This window comes from Passer montanus, unplaced genomic scaffold (assembly GCF_014805655.1).
Source record: "Passer montanus isolate IOZ18808 unplaced genomic scaffold, ASM1480565v1 scaffold131, whole genome shotgun sequence".
In the NCBI taxonomy this organism is placed as follows: Eukaryota; Metazoa; Chordata; class Aves; order Passeriformes; family Passeridae; genus Passer; species Passer montanus.
Window position 1 is genome coordinate 156,875 of NW_024359944.1, and position 25,469 is coordinate 182,343.

General features: G+C 40.3%; 1 protein-coding gene across 1 annotated transcript; it reads right to left on the reverse strand.

Annotated features, from left to right (window-relative positions):
• Positions 1-17,043: 17,043 nt before the first annotated feature.
• RGS13 (regulator of G protein signaling 13) lies at positions 17,044-23,831 on the reverse strand. Its single transcript, XM_039699290.1, is given in 4 exon segments — positions 17,044-17,214; positions 19,233-19,399; positions 20,574-20,635; positions 23,767-23,831. Coding segments are annotated over 4 exon segments (465 nt in total).
• Between the last annotated feature and the right edge of the window lie 1,638 nt (positions 23,832-25,469).

A 25,469-nucleotide genomic window follows, 5' to 3' on the forward strand; every position in this document is an offset into this window, starting at 1 on the left:
TGTTCTGAACTGTTTTGCACTTCTGGCATTGGCAGAAAAGCAATGTTGGTAAGCTGGAGCAGGTTTTGTGTTTGTGAGATTTTTTTGTGTTACATCTGGCAAGATCTCTGTGGCCTGCAGTTGGTAAGCTTAGCTTGTCAGGACCAGGTTGCTGAGAAGCCAATTGCTGGATTTACTCTCCTTCTGGAGACTAGGCTTGGTATTCCCATCCTGTTCTCTACGTGTGCATTTGTGTGAAAGTTCTCTCATAAACTGCCTTTAATTTCTTTGTTTACACCATAAAACCAAAGTATCCTTAATCTGCCAGGAGTCTGGAAGGATTTAAATCAGTAGTGGCTGTTAGTACCCTCTCCTGGGTCAAGGTGGCTAAAACCTATTTATCTCTTAATTATGTCTTTCTGAATTGCATGTCACCCTTTCAAACAAATATTCCTTTTCTAAAATATCTTCAAATATATTTTTTAAGTTTTTCTTTTCAGAAGCTAGAAGGAAAACATGGTTTTAAATGTAACAAAATCAACTGATTGTAGGGGAAAACCCCAACTCTCATCTTACTTCAATTTTACTGTGGTTTTGGTGTCTTAATCCAACACACATTGTAGTTTGGGCAGAGTAGCCAAGGCCCATTCTTTCCCAGCTCCTGCTCCTTCTGGGCTATTTCTCAGCAGGAAGGTGAGGTGGATGCCTCTCATTCAGGGGGCTTTGGCTGCCTTATGGCCATGAGCTGCAGCTGGGCTGCTGGGATCTTTCACAGGGGAAAATAAGCAAAAATTTATACAGCAGAGTTTTTCCTGAGGATGCAATGCTGGTGCGGAGTGGGGGTGTAATTTTTACATAATTACTCCTGCATTATTTTACATCTTATTGCAGAAGCCATCAGCCTCTTGTTCCTTTCCCTAGTAAGAGGTTTTCAGTATGACCAAGCATGCTGGGTTTCACCAGGTAGCAAGTGCTCTTTCTCCTGCAGTCCAGGCTTCAGGGGAGGCAAAAAAAAAAGCCAAACGGAAAACCTGAGAGGGATCACATGGATGGTGTTCTGAAGAAACCACTGAATAAATGTTTATGACAGAGTTCTCTAAATGTGCAGTGCTTTTCCAAGTACCCCAGGAGGAAGCATGCCTCATTGACTGGGGACATTCATGGCTCTATTGAAAGATGGGAGAATGAATAAACAATACTTTATTTAAACAAACAAAACAAGAAAAAAGCAAAACCCACCTCCTGGGAACTAGGAAGCAATGGTGTTTGCTTTGATCCTTTATTTGCACAGTGGGTAGACATTTTAATCTCTCTTATTCCAATTACAGTGGCAAGTACATGTTGCCCATTTCACTTTTGTTGTTGGGTTTTCTGTTCCAAGTATTGTAATTCATGTAGGATTGCCTGGAAATGCAAAGTTTGTTATTGATTTAACTCACTTTGCTCTCAGTTGCTTTTGAGTAAGGGCTTTGCCCCATATCTGGTAGAAGGGATGCAACAGGCTTGTGGTGTTCTGTGCATGATGAAGAGATAACTGGCATAATCTTTACATCTCATCTAAAGCCTCTGAGGATTCTTGTGGTTCAGTATCCCTGATATTAAACTTGTGAGGATGGATTTATTTCAATTACACCTGTAATTTGTGCTTCTAAATGAGCGTGATGATTCCATGTAGTAATGGTGCTCTTTTTTCCTCCCACTTTGGGGAGACTCAATGATCTAAGGATTTGAAGCTTGACATAAAGGAGTTGAAGCTTAGCATGAAACTGTTCACCAGATCCACATGATAAGTAATGGAACAACTTACTCATATAAAATGGCAAATATCACTTGGAGATATGTGGCAGTTAAAGATGTACCTGATGAACCTCAGCTTTCTTGCCTTTCCTTCCCTCCTAACCCTGCTAATAAGCAGTATCAGTAAGTTTGGTTTCCTGTGTTGTTCTGATTTTCTGGCATAAACATATCCACAAACCATATCCACGGCAACATTCCTATGGCTGTCTTCATTACTTTCTTGCATTCTCATCCGAAATGAAAGTCTTTGCTTAGCTGAGGCCTTCAGTTGCCCTGGCTACAGGCATTTTGTATATTAATGCTTTCTCCTTATCAGAAGCTGTCGGTAACTTTCTTTTGAAAGAAGAAAATGGCAATTTCACTAGTCTTGGTTTTGATAAAAATAAAAATTGATGATTTTCGAGTGTATCCATAGCAAGGAAGATGACAAGGCTGCCAGCATGGAAACAGATCAAAAAGATACATGAATATTTTTATAAGCTAGGCTACGTGCATAAGTAGATGTGTATACATGCCTTATTAAATTTCTGTAAAACTTTTGCCAATTATGTTGATGTAAATTGCTTTGCACCAATGAATATAATGTTATTGTAATGTAGTTAATTACTTAAGATCATGCTTTGTTGAAAGCATATAAGCTGGAGAACACACAGAATAAAAACCTTTTCTTCTTAGACTCTGATCATGTGTGTATGTATCATGTCTGACCCAACGGTGACACTGACAAGGGGCTCACTACGGATGAAAGGGGGGGTGTTTCCATCAGTCTGGAGGTTGGGAGGGGCTGGAGGAAACTGCTGGGGAATTTTTGAGGGCCTTCCACAGGTGAGACCTGGAAGCTATGCAGCTGAAATTAAGCACAGCCACTGCCAGCATCCTGAGCAACATGCATTTTATCTGATTTTTAAAAAGCTGATTATTTTTGAGGGGGCTACAGAAAAACTCTGCTTTGTAAATGCTAACTCATTTGTCTGCTGCTAATAATCCTGGATCTGCCTTGGATTACTGCCTAACAGACCATAACTTTGGAGCCAGTGTATCATAACAAATTAATCAAGGCATCTGCTTTGTAATAGTCACACTTTCTTTCTTGGGTTGATGAGCCAGCACTATGCAATTTCAATTTGCTTGAGGATATGTTGCCATTTAGTACTTTGATAACTTGCCAAGAGTTAGGTGACTGAGTTTTCCAGCATCATTAACATGTGAAACTCTGAATTCCTTGGTTTTGTTCCTTTGAACTGGTACTCCATGTCACCGGCACACTGAGTCAGCCGATACACTGCAGCTATTTGGTAATATTCCTGGAATATGGTATAAAACAGTTTATTCTGAGAAGTTACTAACATGACATATTCTCACTCTGCAGTCCTACTTCTCTTACTTATTACAGCTTGTTCCAGCTGGCACCAGAGGCCACATGCTTTTTGCTCTTTTTTTTCCCTGGGAAGTTTTGGTGAAATGTGTCAATTCTCCAATCTGTGGTACCAGCACATCTCTCAAGAGGTGCTGTCAAGAGCCCCTGCACAGTTTCATGAGGAGAACCTGCTCTGTTCAGACATCTGCATGAGGAAAGGGATCTTTGATGACAAATGGAGCAAAGGCTTCTCAAAAATGGCATGCACTAGAACCAGGGATGAAATTGAGATTTACAAGACTGTGGGCACATTAGAAGAAAAGTGAAACATTTCAAATACAGAAAAGGAGACATCAATAGGGAATGCTTTTTGTTTTACATACCATATTTTGGCTCAGTTTTTTATCCTGTTCCTGCTTCCTGTGAGCAATGCAAGAGTAATTGACTATGTGAAAAGTTATGGAATGGGAATTCCTTGGATGAAAATTGTTATGTGGCAACAACTCTTGCCAAATTAGACCCCTGAGTTTTATATAACCTCTAAAGGGATGTTTAAATGCCTCTCTTTAAATCATAACCAGCATGTTGTGGCAGTGAAAGGCATTATTTTAGGATCAGCTAGTTCTAAGCCTGTGTGCTTTCTGGAGGACATGGAACCTCTAGGAAGGAAAGGATTACTTCTGAAAATACCTCCACGGCTGCTATCAGGACAGAAAAGTGCTTCCAGGCTCCTCGCCAAGCCCTGGGGCTGCATCTCTCCTTTTAGAGTATGTTTTGTTAACGCTAGGGAGACAGTGTGCTGTTGTATGTGTTGTCTCTTCTAACTGGAATAAGAGAAGTGACCTTTCAAAGGATAATTAATTGCATTTTCCTTCCTATTTTGTTTGTTAGTTTCCTACTGAACCTAAGCTGTAAGTGCAGATATCTGCTAGCTCTGTCAAACTGTACCTTCATCTACTCAAGCCAGCAAATTACAAATTTAAAAGCTATATCTATTGATAATAAATGAAGGGCTGAGTGGAAAGTTACTTTTCTAAAAAACCTAGGTATCATGCACTTGTGGAGAAGTTCTGAGTAATAAACAAACTTATAATTGCAGAATTTCTGTACCCAGTATATCATCAGGCAATAGCAAAATCTGAGGGCTCATTTTCAGGTCATTTTGATGTGGATATTTTTTTCTTTCTTGTTTATTCTGGCAGCAATTGATGGAACTGGGGAGAGACCAGGAATTCAGGTTCCATTCCAGGAACTAAAATACGCTTTCCCACATGACGATGGAGCAAGCTGGTTTTTGTAGCGGGTAATTGGAGCACTTAGAAGAGCTGGCAGCCAGTGGTGTGAGTGCTCAGAGGAGCTGGGAATTCTCAGAGGAGCTCTGGTGCTACTGTTTGCAGGAGCAGTGACCAGGTGAGAAGGGCTGGAATAAGTGGGTAAGAAACACTTACCCAGTTATTGTAAGTGTGGAGCTTCATGGGGGAGGAAATGGGCACAATTGCCATGCAAGAAATAACTGGAAGAAAAATCCACAGAATATTCAGCTGACAAGTGATCCAAATGGAAATGATAATGGTCATGGAAAGAAGGGCCTAAACATTTAGGGAACTTGCATGGGAATTTTGAAAAGTTTGCTTCCAAGTTTCTCCCTTCAGATATGGGCCCTAAATTGTGTTAATATGCTCGTCAACTGCTCATATGCAGTTTGGGGTGTTATTTCTTTTTAGTGCTGCCATTTTCTGTATGACTTCTCAATTTCTTCAGAGAGTCAAGGAAATGTATCAATACTTCATGGAGGAGCAGAATTTCAGTCTGTGCCGTGTAGACACGACACTACTCCGACTCTTACAGAGTTTCCTCCATGTTTGAACTTAAAAGTTTTTCCCTTTTGCACATATATATCTGTATTAACACATTTATTTATGAGTAATAGCTGGCAAGTTTCCAGCATGTAGAAGTGTCTGAAGAAACCTTTTACAGAGCTACATTTCCTACAGTGGTGGGAAGGCAGAGATAAGCTGCACTTCCGATAACAGCAGCTTTTCAAGGAATTACTAAAAGAATTCAAGTGACATCTTTGCATTTATTTGTCTTAGAACTGAGTGAGGTGTTTGATTGGCTGCTAAGCATTCTGCAATTTGTACCCATTAGGGCTTTGGCAATGTCAGCTGTGAGCTATGTCACCTTCCTCTTGCTGAACAAACTCACTACTATCTTCTCAAAGGGAAAGTAAACACAAGTTACATTCCAAACAGGTTAGTCTGGCTGCCTTATATGGATTAAACTGTGACAAAACCAAGGACAAGCTGAGCTTTGGCAGCATTACAGTCTAAGTGGGAATGAGGAAAAAAAAGAAATTGGCTTATATATCAATTAGTGGAAATAATTCCTCTAAGGAAGTTGTAGAGGTTTAACAGATTTTAGGTCTTCAATGAGAGTCTATGATCAAGTCTAAGAATAAGACTTGGATGATTGCTTGGAGAGTATTTCCAAACATTATTGGCTTGGTTCATTAACTGAGCCCTGCACAGTCCACCAACTTCAATTAAAAACAGAGACATCAAACATACCTATAATATTTGAAGACATCTGCCATGCAGAATATTATGTAGTTGTAACAAAATGCAAACCATTCCCTATGCTTTTCTTGCTTAACATAAATATTTGTGTGGTTGCTGTATAACACATGTGTAAATATTAAGCATATTAAAAGTCAATCTTACTAACAATGCCTAACAGCTCTTATTCATGCTTTGAAGACTGACAGTTAATTGTCAATTATTTAGGCAGCATTTGTACCATCTTAGCATGCTGAGGCCTTCTTATGTGCTACATACTTGAAATAACAAATAAAGCTGCACTGATCTTCATGAAATTTGAACATTGTCTAAAATATAAGATTTTTCTCCAGGCAGGTAAAAGTAGCTTTGAAAAAGAAAAAAAAAAAAGGGCAAAATATTGACTACTTGTGTTGAGAATCTAGAGAGGCATGCAGAGCAACAAAACAGTGTAAATCAGCTTGAATTAGCCGGACTATTCGGGACTTTTTTTTCCTGAAGACGGATGATTCTAATGGTGGGGAGCAGAAAAACCAAACCAAAAGACAAAAACCTTCCCCTAAGTCCTTGAGAATGTACTGGTGGATGGAGAAGTTGATGCAGTAAGAATTTGAAAGGTAAAGGAAGTGTGGGCTTGCTGGTTTTCTTTTTGGTTTTGCTTTGATTTTTTTTTGGTCCACGGACAGTACCTATTATACATTCCCACTCCAGACACAGTTCTGGGAATGCTTTGACATCGTCTTCATTAGATGGAATTGTTTTCTTGCTTTATTATGTTTATATTACTCACAGGAGGAGGCAGAATGGTTACAGCAGCTGGTTGTGCAGGTGTGGTCCGGTTGTAAAGATACAGCTATACTTGAAGTAGAACTTCTCCTATGGAAGATGCTGGATTTGAGGACTAAATTGGGAGTTGTAATTAAGCAAAGAATGTTACATATCTTTAAATGTGGTCTTCAACAAGGAATGAGAGGAGAAACAAGAAAATTGAGTTGAAACAAGTACAGAAGCAGATAATGGTTTAAGAAACAAATAACTGTTTATCTATGGTTGCCCGTGGGGCAGAAGCCCAGCGGGGAACCGGTTGTCCAGGATAGCTCACTGAGGGTCAGGATCGCCCAGCGGGGGGGGCTCAGGCAACCCAGGCAAGCTATAGTGATTTGCAGCTCAGCTCGTTAGTGATTTCAGCTCTTTCAGCATGCCTGGGGCCGTCACCCTGGGGATCGCCGCAGCAGACGCAGAGAGAGAGAGAGCAGCGCTGTGTGGGTTCCGCAGGGTTTATTGGGGTCTCCGCGAAGGGTCCAGTGACAGCTCTTCTCTGCCGAACCGGGCAGAGTGAGGGGTTTTTTATACCTTACAGGGGGATTGAAAACTGTCCAATAGTAAGGGTCAGGGGAAAAGTGACCTGTGGATATACAGGGAGATAACAGGGTCCGAAAGGCGGAAGAGAGGGGCTTCTAAAACCTTAGTCATGCTGACTTTGGTATTTCCTAGCTCTCAGGCTTCTGACCTCCAAGGCCTTGCAGGCCTTGTGCCTGCTACATTTATCTAAGCTAACTACACCAAAAAGCCTGTGATTTTTGTCAATGCTCTTGTTGAAGTTACTCGATTCGGGAGTCCAGTTGGAATTTTTGTGTGTGTGAAATTAGCCACATGTTCCCTGGGAACTGCTGTGACAACTGTAGTCCTGCTTTAAGCTGGGTAATGACTTTCTTTCTGGGAGCTGGTGAGGCCTTCCAAGTGCCTTTGGAGTGTTTGGGGGTGTTCAAACAGATCTCTGACAGTAGTGTTACTTTTAAAATCATGAATTAGAAAGGGAGGGAAGGGAAGCACAAGACCCACAACTCTGTGACAGAAATAATGAGTTATGTCCATTTGTTGGCTTTCCCTTCTCTCTGGGCAGTTAGGGCTCAACAGCAATGATTACAATGGCTTCTAATTGGATTTAATATTAAAGCAACTGAGAGTCATAATTGGTCCTTTTGCAGGTTGCAATCAATGCAGCTTTGCAGAGGCTTGAAAAAAAAGTGTGAAAGGAAATAACTTGCCTGTTTCCTGATCTCTTCCCTAAATGCTGTTCTCTTTGTGAAGCTACCTTTGAAATCTCGCTTCTGTATCACAGGGAAATTCTTCTTTTGCTCCACCACTCCGTGTCCAGGCACAACTTCTTGTCCATGCCCTTCCCTGATCTGTATGGATCAGCACCAGTGCAGGACTGATACAAGAATAAGATATAGATGAGCATGAATCATAAAATTGCTACAATATATGAAAACACCTAAGACAAGGCTCTGCTCTGCCTGTGCAGGCAGGTTTGCTTTGTACATCCATCAACAGAGGTGTTTGGCCAAGAAAAAGAAACAAGAATTGTGCTTCAAACAGATAAAAATAGCAACAGTGGAAAACAGACCAAAAGCAATTTTACTTCATTGAAAACCAAAGGAATGCTGAGTTTCTACAATGGTATTTTCCATTGGATTAAAATTGCCCCCTTTACAGCATTGGTCGTAAATACTGTTTTCATTGCTTCTGTGATATTATGGAACATCTGGACTAAAGGTCATTCTTGGATATTACTAGTGCAGTGTGTGATGGTGCATTTGCAGGAATGGACTGTGCGCAAGCTGGGAGGGAGAAGCAAACTTATATCCTCCACCCCCATGTGGTAGTTTTTAAATTGTTTGAGAAAGTTTTGTGTTAGGCTAAATGGGAAGCCAGGTCTTTTTATAGTTTTGTTTCTCTGCTTTCTTAGCTCTTATTTTTGGTCTTGCAGGAGTGGTGTCCTAATTAAAACATTCTGCCTTCTGAAGCCTGTTGAACATATGTCAATTGTGTTTTTAAATGAAAAAAAGGTCAAATAAAATGGAATGAGGAAAGTCTGTTGGAAACTTTAAAGTTCTCCTTTATGTTAAGATGTTTGGTACAGTTTGCATCTCTAAATGCCTCTATATAATTAAATGCTTAACTGTTTTGTGGGTTTTTAAGCTGTACATATTAAAAATAATTTTCTAGTATAAAAATACAGAATTATGCACTCTTACTGAAACAGAATTTGTAATTTAAGATGGCTTGATGTGGTAATGTGGATGTTCTGTCTTTAGATGGAAATCTTAGAACAATCTGTCATAATAAAGAGCTGAAGTTTATTTATGTGTCCTAATTGTTAACCTTGTTTCTTTGAGCATTAACAATTACCATTAATGTCATGTGAGTAACCTCTCAAGCTTTCCTGTAGCTGATGGATTCACTAAGTACCAGACTTTGGTTGCCCTTTCTCGTGGGTGCAGTGTTTGTCTGGTTGGTTGCAGCAGGTAGAGAGCCCCAGACTGCTGGGGTAGCTTTTCCATTTCCACTGCCTTGTGAGTGCTGATGGCAACTCATCCAGGTGTCCTGAATCTCCTGGGATATCTGGAGGGGCTCAAGTGTTTATTGTGCCTTGGGGTGTCTAAAGGTGTGGCCCTGGCCAAAAAGGAAGGCGGAGGGGAGAAGGTCAGGTTGGGGTGAGCTGGCCCTCACCCTGACTCCTTTCTCCTGTTTATCTGGGGCAATGTTCCCCTAAGAAACCTGAAATGCCCCTGTGTCTCATTGCTTCTTACCTCTTTCAACTCTTCTACGTGGTTTTGGGTGTTTTTTTTTTGTTGTTTGTTTGTTTGTTTGTTTGTTTTTGGTTTTGTTTTTTGGGGTTTTTTTAAGAAGCATGTACTAATGCCCTGAGGCTTTACATGAGGACTACCAGAATTAACATAATGTAAATACATGACAGTCAGGTCCTCTCTGTCCAGAAATCCTTTCAAGTTACATCACTGCTAAAGCCTGAGAGCCTCAGAATCGTGAGTACTTTAATCAAAGCAGCTGCTCAGCAATGGTTGTAAACTTGTGCTAGTGGGGTCAGGTAGCTCTTGGCACTGGAAATTATCTTTCTTCTACTTATACAAAGTGCAGGTGGAGTAGATTAATACCTTCCTACAAGTGTGTGTGAGCTCCAGCTGGCTAGCTTCACTTGCAAACCACTGGATGCTGGGTAGAAAAGCTCTTTTTATAGCCAAAATGGCTGGCAGACCTAGTGCAGGTAGGAAAATTGGAAGAATTCTTTCAAGATCTCTGAAAGAACTACTATCTGGATCATTTAGACAATGAGTTTCATGCACCACTGCACAATAATCAGTAATTCCAGGCTAAGCTGCTAAAGGCAAAGTTATGAGCATAATCTGTTAAACATTTACCTATTGAAAGAGATAAAGTCTTTGCTAGAATTCATCTTCACTGTTTGATCTCCTAAAAAACTCCCTGAAAATTTTGCAGTGCTGTACTTTGCAAGTTTCTTAGAGAAGCGGGGCTAGACAGAGCATAATTATCTTGGAAACTTTTTTTGCAACTTCCCACTTCTGTAATTGACACTACAGATAGATTTCTCCTGTAGTATTGCATTTTATTTAAATGGTATGCTCTGTCTGACCCCTCCAAAATGTATTGTATATCCCAGGCCTGTGGTCCTGCCCTGAGCCATCATTATCTGTAATCCCATTGGCACAAGTCTGATTCGGCACCCATTTTCATTCTCCCTGTTAAACCGTGTGAGCGAGACCAGTCGCCCTCTTAGCCCTTCTCCTCTCTTAGCCCTTTTTTCTCCCCTCTTGTCCCTCCCCTAGGCTCTCCCTCTCCCCCTCCTTCCCCCTCCCCTTTTCTCTCAGTAACCATGCTGTTCCCGGGGATGGAACCCCCAAAAAACTCCCATCTAATCAGCACCCTCAGAAGCCGTGTGGAGTCTCTTTGCCTGCTGGCTGCTGCCAGTGCACTCACAGCCTAGGGGACCCTCCGGGGACTCCCCGGGGTGCCCCCTCCCACCCCCCAAAATGAACTACAACATTCTCCCACTCTTCCATACTTCTCAATGTAAAATACCTGGTTTAAATGTCAGCAAACTGACATTTAAGTGTACTGCAATTGCAAAGACAATACAGGTTTATCATCCTGAGCAATTTTATTCTGCTGAAGGGAAGTAATTGCCATACTGAAGTAGCAGCAACAGAAGTTTCACCAGAGTTGCCCCACTGTAATTTGGTTGGAGGAGCTGTGGAAATGACGGCTTTGCTGTGCACTGTTTTAGTGGTGCTTTGGGACACATTACCCAGCCTGATTATGAGGAGAATGTGGTGATGTTGGAAGGATCTGCAGGGATAGAATGGAAAGAGATCTTTAGAGTAGCATCAGGTTACTCCTGAGAGAGTATGAGCTCATCCAAAAGAGCTGTGGTAGATGTTCATCTGGAACCAATGCCATGTGCACAATATAAATCTTGAGTTATTTAAAACAAACATCAAAACCTTTAAAATCCTGAAATATGTGACTGTTAAATATGCTTTAAAAAAGGATGTAAAAATATAGAAGACAGAAAGGGAAAGAATTTGCAGATATACTGAGATAAATATATAAAGAAAATATGTTCTAGGAAACAAGAGCAGGGTGCCTGCCAGCAAAAACTGTTGCAAAGGTACAGCTAAATTGAAAAACTGTGAGAGTGTGAAGAAGGTAATAAGGAATAAACCAGTAATGTCTGCACTGGTATGTGAACTGAAATGAGATTACATGTATTACTTATAAAATCCTCTTTCATTATTAAAAATATCATTTCAGAAACAGACACAATTACGAGTGAAGAAAATACGGGCAATGTTTCACAGGTTAAGTATTTCCTCCCTGACAGGGATACGATAGAAATTTGTACCAATGGATTTTAGATATATGTATCAAACATGCTATTAAAGGGGGGACCAGGGTTTAATCCTAGAGTGACACCTCGGCTGGCTGACAAGGGTGGAACACGGCATTAACATACAAAGGAAAACTCACACAGGAGCTGCACAGGAGAAGGTCGTTCACGGTGGCATCTATCCGAGGATGCCCAGTGATGACAGCCCATGGGGATACACATCTGAGATAACCAGGGCCATCACACCTTCCACCTGAACACAGGATTCTGGGAATCGGAGGAGGAACATCAATATCTTCTCAGACGAGGTTTTGTGCAGCTTTGAGTGAAGAAAGAAACCAACATGAATATGATGAACTTTGAAAGGAGACAAAAGCACTATGCCGCGGGCAAGAAGAAGTATAAGAACTGTCCCTGCAAAGCAGCAAGTGTGGACGAAGGGGGGTTCGGTGCGATAGAGGCTGGATCTGCATCTACCCAGCCTATATCCTGGGCTCTGTGCTGTCATTTTTTATTGGTGGCTGTCAGGACTGTAATACGGTCATGAATAATTTTTTTTGTTTTATTTTTATTACAATTGGGTCAATTTTTATTTTTACTTATAATATCCCTAAGAAGTTTTTTCATTGAGTATGTATAAAATTTCTTTGGCGGGTGGGGGGGTGGGGTGGAAATCTCGTTCTTGTTTACTCACCTGTTTGTTTCTGAGGTGATTACTGGAATCAACATTTGCACGTGAGGAGTGTGGGAGGAAAAACTGTTTGCCATGGCTGGTGCTGTGTGATGGATGTTCTAGGGAAGTTTTGACGTAGCAGCATGAGACTTGAGAGACAGGCAAGCCAGGACCACAGGACAGGGGTAGCAAACTAATTACATGAGGAGCTGAACGCCCCGTATCTTCAGGAGCTAGCAGAGGCCATTTGCACTTGACAAACACCAGGAGTGTCAGCAATCAGAAGTGCAATCTCCAGCCGGGGTTTGGTGTTGTACCTCAGGCCTGGCACCAGCCTGGCAGAGCACGATGTCACCGCCATGGCAGAGCTGCTGCTCTTGGCAGCTGGGCAGGAAGGCAATGCTCACATCAAGCCTTTGGTACCCTCTCTTAGGGTTTGGCTCCTGCGTTGATTCCCATTGAGAAGTACAGGCTATGGATCTGTGGGGTCCTGCGAGTTACAGGGGGTGGGGTTCTGGAAGAGGAACTGCAGCCTTGTTCCTGGCCTCGTGTACAGCCTCAGGATTTCCCCCTTATCCTCAGATCTGTGCACCTAATGCAGAAACCCAGACAGAGGACATGGCTGTGGTGAGCTATAGTTGGGAAGGATGGTTGTAGCACATTGGTGGAGGTTTGCCATGGTTGAAACCCCCTATTTGTGTGATGTCCACAGTATGGACCTACCCCATTTCCCAATTTTGTGAGGTGCATGTCCTTGCAGTGAGGAGTGGTCCTAATCCCTGCATAGTTGTGTCATATTTTGAGTTGAGCGAAATCTGAGGTACAGGAATGTTGAGATAATTGTCATGACAGTTCTGGAGAGAAAAAGAACTTTATAGATGAACCATTCATTGAAAGGCTGTTGTAAGATGCCAGTGGTAGGTAAAGGCTGGCAAATGTGAAACCTTCAGCTGATAGATTTAAGAAGCAGGCTTGATTCAGTTGTGTAAGCACAGGCCTCTGGTCCTACGGAGATGCTCTAGGATCCCTTGTGGCATCCACTTACATGCAGGGCATGGACAGGATGTCCTGTGACCTGTGGCAGATGTCCTGGTCCCAGGAGAAGCCCCACACATCCCAAGGGGCTCAGACACTATGAAGGGTTAGTGCAGCTCAGCCAGGGCGGAATGTGTGCTTGTAACGCTGAGCAGCTGCAGAACGCTTCACAACATCCCATTCTACGTCACAGCTCTCAGAAGGACATACAGGCATATGAAAGTCAACAGAAAGGCACTGCCTGGGATCCAGAATATTACATGATTGTACTCTTAATAATTTGCATTTCTTTCTGAAGAACCCATTGCATAATTTGGCTGCCAGTGGCAGAGAGCTCATTTTGGGTGTAATGAGAATTCACAGTTCTTAGAATCTGTGTACATATGATGTGTAGTATCTCAAAGAATGCTGGACTGTATGATTTGCTTCCTCAATACATAGTTTGCTCCTCTTGCATCTTTTTAACTTTCTTTGTTTCACCCATTTCTTTTTTTCCTTTTTGATTAAAAAAAGTTAGAATATTTTGTGTATTCTAATCAGACCCTGATTTGGGTCTGCTATTTTGAATTTGAATTTTTAAAGCTTATATTTTCTAAAGCCTTTTTAAAATTTGAGATTTAAGATTTTAATAGCACAGCTTCTTAAAACTACTGATATAAATTAAATGGTTAATTCTACAGAGATGACCACCTCTGTAAGGCTGCATTGTAGGAGGTAAACCCGCACCAGGATGCAGTTTTTTTTCCCAAAACCAGCTAGCCATGGGTTCCAGCTAATCAGCAAATGCAACAGAATGTTCTTTTTGAAGGACTTCTTTCATTGCTCTCTGTTTAGTGAACATTAGATCAAACATTGGTTTCTGAAGGGCCCTGTGATTGCAACAGTACAGTACATTTGGTAATACTTGGAAATGCTGCAGTCATTTCCCTTTCCTGTGAAGATGTAAGTTCCCAAATATCCTCATCTGGCCTGTAATTGGTGATAAACATCTCTGTTCACAATTTGTTTAGATTGCTTTTCTACTGTACCAAGTTCTGTGTAATGGCTCATTGCTGCACTTAGAGTGAGACTGCCTAACATTCATTTCTTGGGAGTTGAAAGATGGGATATCTAGAGTTAGTATGGAAGTACAAAAATAATGAGGAGAACTTGAGAGAAAAGCCTCTCAACAACTTATTCTCTGAAATCATTGGAATGCACATTGGAGAGACATTTTATGTTATCATTTACTACCCATCTGTACAAAAAAAATAGGCTAGGTTATTTCTAAAGTTTTATTTTAGGTGACTCTAATTATAAGCAGATTTTTACTTTGTTTTATAGACCTGGTCTACAATCTGCATTTTTAATTCTACACTTAATCATCTATACACAAAGAGTTGATATAAAATTTATGGAAATAACAGTATAATGATAGTGTATAAATTTCACAGATGTTATTAAGAAAGCAGCCAACATAGCTCATATTTACAAAGGAAACTGTCAGCTCTTTTGAAAACAAAACCCAAAAAAGCCCAAGATCATCTGTCCAGTATGGGTTGTTTTTTATGATTTTGTTAAGAGAGCCTTCATAGGTCAACAGTTTCCAGGGTTGAATACGTTTAATTGCTACAGTGGTTTCATTAAGCTGCATTTTAATTTTGCCAAATTTAATATTTAAAGAATCAGCCATTTGATTTTTTTTTTTTTAATTCTTAAATATATGAGGGAAGAAAGAAAATTCTGCCAGTTCAGCTATTGCCAAGTTTTTTTTATCTTTTTTAACAGTACCTTTGAATGATTAATGTGAACAAATGCCTTTTAGGTTTGTCTACCAGTGGAAAAGTATACCTGAGCTCATTCAAGTGCTGTTAATGAAAATGACAAAAGCAGTGATTTGTTATTGCAGCTGCCATTAGTTACTGTTTTATAAATCATATGACCTGAAGAAATACTGTGTTATTGCCCTGCATCTGGTAACCCAAAAGAAAAGTCAAGCGAGAGAAAGATCTCTAGCAGTTAATAACAAATCTATTTTGGGAAAAGGACCCTCTTTTTTTTCCAACTGGGGAGTGTGGGATAGACATGGGTGAAAGGAAACCAAGCCCCAAACCCCAACATTTTATTTATTTCTAGAAGGAAATATAAAATTAATAAGCCCACCAATAATAAGGGTTGGTAGACTCATGATCTGTAAAATGCCCACTAAACATTTCATGCCACAAAAACATGTTTGTGTGTCCCTCTGTGATTTCCCTCAGTATTTTCCATGGGTAAGTTTTTTCCTCCTTCTGGATAATCTCCTTTCTGCAGGAAGGAAGGGTCTCTCTATCAGCCTAGGACCTGAGCAGCCCTTTGAGTGACTCCTTTGGAAGGCTGTGTGTGCTGAACCTGTTTGGGTATGTAGAGTTGTTATTCTTGGTCACCACAAGGCTCTTCCACTTAGACACACATATCAAGGTCTTCTCAATTTCTAAGTCAAACAGAAATGGGAAGACTTTCCTTAATGTGATCCTTGGTTTATTTATTGTGTGCATTTTGCTGGGGTTTTGTCAGGCTGGCTTTTGTAACCTATTTTCTTCCATGAAGAAATTGCTTTTTTTAAGAGATCCTATAATTATTTTTCTTTGCTGTGGCATCTTGCAGGCCTAATCAAACTGAAGTCCAATACTCCATACATCCAACAGGAATTAACAGCAGCAAAAGCTATGCTATCCCTAGCTGGATTTCCTGGGGAGTCTTTTCTTGCTGAGTGGTTTTATGAGCTGTATAATCACATATTTGTATGATAATTCCTTTATATAGGGTCACTGCAAAAGGAAAGGATTATCTGTTATAGTAGCACTCCCTTACAACACTGAATTCTTTTAAAGCTTTCTGTTCTGGTGGAGGTTATGCTCAGACCTGCTTTGTATTCTGCTATGGACATATACATGAATTCTAGCTTGAGAATTCAATAAAAAATGATGGATGAAAAGAATTTTTGAGGCCTTAGATAACTGATAAGTTAAACATGTCCACTTTCATGACACATTGTCATTGTCACATTGTCATTAGGGCTCACATATAATTACAATTTACCAATATAACTTCCCACAAAGCCAGACATCATATTGTACATTTGATATTTACTGATCAGCATACTTCTCTGTCATCAATAAATCACCGTACCCTCTCTGCAGGAGTAGCTTGTGCTGTGCACCACAATAATAGTGCTGCTTAGAGTCCAATTTTAATGAGGTTTGAGATTATCAGATTGGTGATTGATGTAAACCAGGGTACTGTAATAATTGATTAACAAATCAACAAGTTGTCTGTGACAGTTTATGGATGAGAGAGACCTGTCTGTACTGCAGGCTTGCTTGTATCTAATTGTCAGAGAGTCTGAAGGGAAAGTAATGTGTTTGTGTGTCCATACCCAGAAAAACAAGGCAAAATACCAATGCATTTTATCTCTGAAGATAAACCCAGAAGACATTGATAATATTTTAGTATACTGTAGATCAAGTGCCTTCATAGCACGTTTTACATGATAATCAGCATAAACTTGACCCTACACCAATTAATACACATGAATACTATACTCCATAGTTTAGACCAACAGCTTTTTACTTTGAAAGACTGTAAGACTAAAACAACAGCAAATGCAGCAATGCAGATGTTTTTTTCTCCTGTAATGCATAGTTAAATAAACATTTATTTCCCAACAGCAAAATGCTTTTAAAAAATATTTTTAGTTTTCCCTAAACCCTAGCTTTTAGGGTTTTATTGTGGGGCAAGGAAAACAAAACAAAGAGTCTTCCCTGGGGAGGGGGAAGATAATGCCTTGTGAATTCTAACATCAACAGAACAGTTTAATAATAATATTCCTCTGCTGCCTGATTTCTCCCGTCTTCTTTAAATCTTGTGTGCCAGAAGAAACCTTTTTACATTTTCAACCATTCTCTTCAATTTCCCATTAGTTTGAAGACTGTTTGAGCTCTTGGTAGAACTGCGATTCAAGAAATCATGGGTGGGAATCTCTTTCCATGTGCCTGTAGAGTATTCTCTGTGTTGCATCAAAGCAGGACTGTGCTGACTCTTGAATATTCCTCATAATTGATTTCCTTGCAGGACTGTCAATGTTCATCTGAAACAAGAATAGGAAAGCCAGTTCAGTTTTGACAACTGTGATTAGTAGAGGCTGAGAGCAGCAGTGAAGGCTGTGTGGCTGGGCCTGTATGCAGAACATGGCAAGGCTCCAAATGTGAGGGAGTTTAGCAGGATGAGTTTGGTTTGCTCACTACTTCTAGGAAGAAGAAAACAGGGACAATTCAGGCAGGAATTGTCCTGTCAACATGGTTTGGATGGAATGGCTGCAGTGGAAGGAGTAGCTGAAAATTGCTGGTATCCAACCCTGCTTTCCTCTGCTAAAAATTGTTCCTAGAGCTACAATTAGGTTCCAGAAAAACCTGATGAGTCCAAGTGCCTGGAGGTGCACAGTACCAGTGGAAAAAAAATACTAAAAGAGTTATGGCCTGAGAAAAAATCGAGCCTATATATCAACTTTGTTTAGGAAAGGTTTTAGTTCTTGGAGTTTTCCTGCTGCAATTCATGGTTTGTAGCAGACAAACTGAAGCTCTGCAGGTGTGTAACAGCAGAAAGGTCTGGTGGTCAGCAAAAACACCAGATAAAAGGAACTCTTTGAAAATCCATCAGCTTATGATGAGTTCCATTGGTTGTGTTCAGCTAGACCTTGTCTGTTAGTGTGGAGAGGAGACATCTAAAGATTTGGTTGGTGCTGATGCCTTTCAGAGGTTGAGATCTTCCTCCTCCAGAGGAGTCATTTGAGCGGCCCCTTTTTAAATGCTGCTGTAATTTGAATATAAACTGTGTTTCATATCCTCATGAGCATCTCGTTTTCTAGAGTGGTGCATACTTCTTGTGTTAATAGCATATATCAAGAAAATGGGAAATTGGGCTGTGCTGAAGCTCTAGAAACCAGATGGGTGATAGAAAGATTCAAATACACACTACTTTAGAAAAAATTGCACAGCTTATTTATAACTGTCCTGATTTAAGCCCTTACGTTTGATTAATGAATTTGTGGTTGGCAATACTGACATTTCCCTAAGTGCAAAATGTGTTGCTGAGTTCCCTATAGCTGCACATAGTAAAAAAAAAAAAAAAAATCCTGAGAAAAAAGGACAAGAATGCATTGTTTTTCCAACTGGCATTTAAAACCAACAGAGGGAACTTTAACATTTGCTCAAGATTTGGACTAGAGGGAGTGGTTTGGTCATTTAAACCAGCAATTGCTCTCAGCCAACATTTGGAAATCCAGCTGATTTGGCTTCTCCTCCAGTGCCAGCAGGGAGGCTGCATTTTGAGACTCTAGAATAACTTCATTGTTACATATAAACCAGAAAATAATGTAACATGATTCTTTAGTTATGTCAACCTGCCAGAGGCAGAGGCAGAGGCAGTGGCAGTAAAAGCCAGTGTTGGCCGAGTTTTGCAAGGAGAGTAATAAGCAGGAGTGTTTAAAGGTCATAGAGCATGTTTGGCTGAGCAGGAATGACTTTGTTCTATAGCTATTTGTCAGGGGGAAAAACCCAGATACTTTACATACACATTTATACACATTTGCTGTTTTCCTGAGGGAAAAAAAAAAGAAAAAAGAAAGCAATGTGTCTTGGAATCTTTCTTTTCATCTATTTTGCAAAGGGGACAGCACTGGATAGAGTTTTTACTTTGCTCAGTTATATTTACTCTTGCAAAGAGCAGACTGATATATATATATATATATATATATATATATATATAGATATATATATATATATCAGCAGTGGGATAATCCAAAATATAGTGAAGAGATATCTATGGCGTCTGGATCTGATTTTAAAAAGAAAAAAAAGAAGAGAACAGATCCATGAATTTGGTTCTTAACTGAGTTGTGCATTTGCTTGTGTTTTTGGTGGATGTAGTTGAAAGATTTGCCTACAGATGAGATGTGGATTCAAAGATTAAAATTCTGTGTGGAAAAGATTTTGCGGGGAGGATGGATAGAAGTTTTCACTCCCTTTGGTGCAAGAGGAGCTAGGCATTTGTTGTTGGTCTGCTGTGTGACACTTCAGGCATTTCTGTAAAACAGGAGCTTGTAGTCACCTCGTTGGGAGCTTGGGGTTGGATGTAACTTATAAAGAGCTTTCTGGCCATGGAAATCCTTTTCCTCTCTGATTTTGTCTTCTTATAAGATTCACAGGCAAGCCAGAATTCGATGTTTTCATCACTGTGTTCTGTCTGCAAGTAGGTCTTATAGATTATAGGCCCATCTGTAAATATTTCAGAAGCCAAATTTATATTGCCTGTGTACATGCATTACCTTTAGAGTGCTTTGGAGGTAATAGGGACACTTATAAAGTAGTGTCTCAGCCCTACACTTCAAACTTGCATTTTCCTGCACATCCAGGGCTCCCCAGTAAATCTAATCCCACAGTAAATCTAAGGTGCCTATGTTCCCTGAAGAGCTGCAAATCCACTGAGTTTAGAGTATCTGGCTTTTTATGTGAGTCCACATTTCCATTTTGGGTGTCATAAAGCTTTTAAATTAATTAAAATTTAATGAGTAGTGTTTTTAAGTGCAGTGAAGGAGGCATTTTAAGAAGGGCATCATTCTGACTACTGCTGGAAGCTTGAAGTGTTTTATTTAAAGCAAACTTTGTTGCTGTTGCAGCATTCTGGCCTTTCAAATTTCTGAAGATGTTGAGCACAGCCTGCCATCTGGCAGAGGTGGTGATCACATGTGTGCCTGCTGCTTCTGCTGTCATTTTGTCTCTTTGAACAGCTTTCTGTTGAGGAGTTTCTCCTTGTGCTGTAACATACTAGGTTGCTTAAGATTTTAATGGCAAAATCTTCTGTTACAAATGCTGTTAGTCTTCTTGTTCTTTGTAATTTTTCTGTAGTTTGAAAATAATGCCAGTCCTCAGGAGTAATTTTTAGAGGTTTGTGCTGTGACTTTTTCATCTCTATTTTAAAAAATGTAATTTAGCAGTGATGTTCTGGACTGATGCCCATATGAGAAATTTGGGAGAGCTCTGAGCCCTTTATGAACCAGAGGGGGATGGAGTGGGAAAGTTCAGAATTCCTGCTGCATCTACAGTTCTTCCCATCCCTGAATATTGGAGCTGCCTTCCATGGCATTCTCCTGAATAGATATGCCATTATATGGTCTCTATGGTGTACTCTTAAGTGGGGATGTGGCAGACATCATGCCTTCATGAGGCGTCTGTAAAGAAATTACCCATGATTGCAGAAATGGCAATTTTGGGAAAGCATTTGCAGCATGCTACGTTTATTTCCAGAGTGATGTGTGCTAGGCATGTCACAAAGTTGCTTTTCATTAGCTGTGTATAAGGCAGCATATATTATGGAGCATGAGTTTCTGATTTTGCTTTGTTGGAACTTTTCTCAGCAATCCATCTGGGAAACAAACACACAATTACTTACATTTGCTTGTTACCAGATTTTCAAAAAAATGGGACCACTATAGAACTTCCTCCAGAGACACCCTTTAGAAAAAAAGAGGTCATCATTGTAGGATTAGCTGTGGCTCAAAGTATAAAAAACCTAATTACCTTGTTGAAAATCTGTTCCCTAATTTAAATATGAGCTTTATGAATGTTACATTTTAAAAAGCTTTCTTGCATCTTCCAGAGCTTGTGCTTATTATGCCGAGACAAATATTTTTCTTGTTGTAACAAGTGCAGTTCCATTTCAAGGTGCTCCACGTAATTCCCCTAGAAATGGCATTCACTTATTTAAACTGTGCTTAGGAGAAACACAAGAAAAGTACTTCCTTTCTAGACAGCAACTTCTTTGGAGACAGGAATCATCATAGAATTCAGAAAATATTGACGTTTGTATTTAGTAGCAAAGTCTTTGGGGCACAAGATCTTACTGTAATATTTCAAGGCCATTAACATCAAAGTTGACTTATCACCTGAGAGCTGAATATAAGCTCCAAGAATAAGGTAAATAATGAAAGGTTAATACAATCTTAGCTGGAAGAGACTTCCATCTCTCATCAGTTGTTTACAATGCAGTGTGACACATTACTACTAATCTGCACAGCCCTCGGAAGTGGCTAAAGTCAGATTTTACTTTCGTGTTTGCTATTCTTAAACAGTAAGTTCATAAGCTTGTGGGAGTTTCATGCCTGATTCTGGGAAAGAGCATGGAAGTAGTGAGGTGAGAGACTAAACAATTTAAAGAAAAACAAATGTTGGAGGGCAGTATCTCCATTTAAGTGGACGTAGCTCTATTTACACCAACATATTTTCAAGCACTGCAGTTTTAGGACACCAAGGGTGGTAACCTGGAAGAGATGCTTATGCTTATGTTAGTAAAAGAAAGGACAAGGGGATGTATTCCACTGGGTGCTTCCATTATGCATCAGCCAAATTTGGAGTATGATCCCCTCTCACTGAGTATTTGCTTTTCATAGCAGGCATAATTTTGTCAACAACTGTTTAGTATCACAGGGCTTTTTAAAATTTAAATCAAAATTTGCTTTGATATGAGTGTTGCATGATGCTTTATAGATTTCTGCTGCAGTACAGCCATTACCTGCTCTGTAGCTTTTTTAATTGGTAATGATTTATAATTTATTTATAACTTGATACAATTCCCTCTTTCTCTGAAAAAGCACATGACTAGGCAATTATTTTCTCAGGCTTGTGATCAGTCTGGTCAAAGAAATATAGAGTAACAGAAATGCTACCACTATTGAACTGTGGTGTCAGTAACTCTCTAGTAACTCTTGCCACTAAAAGCTATTTTTTTCCTTCCTGTGAGCTATTAGCCTTTTCTCTGTAAAAGCTCATGAAGCAGGTGGTCATGGGGAGTGAGAATCTCTAGTTCTATGAATGATTTTTTGTTCTCCTTACAAACTACTTCTGAGTCATATTTGCTCTTCCTGATGGAGATAATTTTCCACGTGACACAGATAATTTTTCACCTATCAGCAACAGCACGTGTATAGAATGAGTGACAATCTTGTCTGTCTCACTGAACATCATCAGGAGAGCCATCTTATTTCTATTTCTGATTATTTGTCTTTAGCATTAATCTGTGAAGCAGTGCCGAGTTGCTGTCCGAGGTTTTTTCTCTACTCCCCCGGGCGGGGGAGGAGGCTGCACCGGCCGAGCTGTGGCACAGCAGCTGGCAGCCAGGCGGCACTGCCCAGATGCGCCGGGGGCGTCCGGGCAGCGCCTCGGCAGGAGGCAGCGCTATTCAGCAAGAAGGCGAAGTAGAAAAGAGGGACCCGAATCAGGGCAAAGTCCAGAGTTCTTTAGTATCTCCAGGGAACGCCAGCCGACTCGGGACCACGAGGCAGGGGTACAGCCGATTATAAAGGGACGGAACATACAACACTTCAACCAATGAGGGAGAACTCGGGAGGGAACAAACTCGTGACAAACATGCCGGCTCGCCAATAGGGAATGCGACAGGGAGGGACCCTTGTTCCCGATCCAGTCACCCACCGAGGAGGGGAGAACTTTCTGGAGATAGGGAAGGGGACAGTGTGTGATGGACAGGAACTCAGGGAGGGATTGACAGAGGGTAACCAGGGGAACAGGGGTGGAGACAAAAAACTGACACTCTCAAAAGGAGGGGTTGCCGGGCAGGGGGGGAACCCTAGGACCGAACCATTATAACTTCAGGGGGAAACAGAACAAACCAAATGAACCCTGCACCACAACAAAGCAGAAAAACCCTGGCTGATGGGGCAGCTGACACAGAGGAAAACCTTTTAACCTTTTTACTTTCTTTTAACAAGCAGGAAAATATGAAGAGCAGTAAGGGAATAGGCTATGATGATCTGAATTAATGCCCCTTTAGTAGCTGTTGTTCTGATAGTAAATGTCTTGCTCCACTGATTTACAACATGATTGAGTTTGCTGAAACAAATATATTACACTGAAAAAAAAAAAAACCTTCTCCAAAAATAACTAAGGCTTTATAGCTGGGACTCAAAAATTTAAATTGTAGTGTCCTGTGGAAGCTATTTCTCACTTATCATACACCCTCCACCGTGAATGTCTCCCCTCACCAACATGGTGTAGAAATCCTCATCCTGTAGTTGGAAACACTGTCTGGATTTCTGCTCCTGACTTCAGGGGTCGTCATGTGCTCCTTAGTATTGCCATGAGGGATGTGTCTCAATAAATCAGTTCTGTGTCTGATCTGATACCAGCAGAAAACATTTTGGATGGAAGCACTTCACCGCCCCAATGGGACATGTCCCCCAAAATTCCTGTCAGTGCTTGGCCCCCACGGAGCCTGGTGGCACCCGAGGACTTGTAGGAGCCACTTGGCCATGTTTCTTATGCACCGCATGAATATCAGCCTTTGCCAACAGCCTGAATTCTTTTAAAAGATGGACCCAAAATATTTGGGTTTTTAATTCCTCCCAGGTCCAAATCTGGACTTAATCCAGAGGTGAGTTTGGGCCTATGCCCGTGTAACATTAAGGGAGCTCCTGGTGGATATGCCATCATACATCTGTGTGCTGTTGAGGAAGGGGCTGCCCGAAGGTGCTTAAGCTTACAATGAAAACCTCCACTGTGAATTTTGAGGGGTTTTTTTCTCCTACTCAGCTGCATGGACTGCAGAACATAAGAATCTTATCCTTACTTACTTAGAACTGCTCACATTTTCTTCTGGTCTGAATATCTTGCAAAGCCAGCAAGTATTTGAACTCATTCTCCTAAACATGGAAAATACAAGAGTTTTGAATCTGTTGTGCTGAGCTGCAGCTTTCTTTAAAAACTTACAATTTATAAATATAGCAGTGCAATCAGTTCTAACAGTATTCTTATTTTGTACATCTGATCTTTATCTATGAGTCATTTCTGAAGCATTTGACAAAAAAAATTGTAAGATATGAAAACTTAAAAAAAAAAGGCAAATTACCAGACAGTCCAGTGGATGTCTCTCAGGGAAGAATAGAAATGTTAATAATTTTCCCTCTTTGCTTCTCCAGTTATGAAAGGAGATTGAAGGTTGACCCTGACCCAAAGCAGAATAAAAATTGAAGTATTTTTTTTCCCTGAATGCTCAGGGTGACCAGGATCAAAGATCAGAGCTCAATGTAAACTGGACAATGCTGAATAAGTTGTTAAGTGTCTGAGATTAACATTTATATTTGTCCAGCAGGTATCTCAAAGTTGATAAAAGTCATATAAAAATTGCCTTTATATAGATATGATATCCATAAGAGAGGGACTAGTTTATTAGGATGAGACAGTTGTAAATGTTTGTCTAAAAAAGACAAAATAAAAAAATCTCTTGTGACATGGGATATGTTTAGTGCTTCTCCTTTGGCTTTCAAGCAATGCCAAATGCTGAGTTTACGTTGGACTGTAGGTTTGTGTAGGCCTGCCTGAAATCAAAATAACCTTATTTATTTAAACTTGGAGTTTCTTTCAGATTTGGGGTTGACTGGCACATATTATACCTATGACCAATTTTTTCCTTCCAAATGAAGCACACAGCAAAACACAGGACAAGGTTCTATCTCCCAGCTTTCTGAAGCTGTGAAATGCTTCCTTTGCCGTTAGTGTTGTTTTCCTTGTCTCCCATGGGTCTATATTCAATTTTATATAAAACAAGGGTCTCGCCCAGTACCTGCAGGGTATTGAAACAACATAACTTTGCCCAGCTGCCACACTGCAACTCCTGCTCATATTCTCTGCAGCCCTGTAGGACTGCCAGTGGCTGCTGCCCGCTTCAGAATTCTCTCAACTGTGTTCTCTGTTAGGTCTCCATGATTTTTGAATTGTTCCACTAGAATTTACTCATCTCACTCTCTGCCGAAAAGCAGCTATTTAAAACTACACAATATTCCATATTTAAAATGAAATTATGCATTAAATTCTGGCATATGGTCATTATCTACCACCTTATTTTAGGCTATATTGCCCAATGCCCTCTATTTTGGGTGTTTTCATGTTGCAATCATTCATCTTCTATCCACTGAAATGTAAATGAAATGCAGCCGTTGTGGCTTTTTTGAAACCTGGAGAAATTAATGTAGGTTTCTTAGTATTCAGAGATTCTCAAGAAATATTAGATGAAGCAATATTAAGTAATCTAGTTCAGCTACTTCCATCTGAATTCAAAGTGCCAATTACTAATTTTTTCTTCAGGTGACAGCTGCATGAAGTGACTTTTGTGTAAGGATGTTGTGGTGTGTTTTTATTTTCTTTATTTGACATATTTTACTGCTTAATTTGTGGTTTTGAAATCCCTCTGTGTTTTTCCCTGCACTTGGAGTGACACAGGTTCCCCATTTTGTATCTTATGTCGCTAAATTTAGACGCATTCCCTCATTGTTACTCA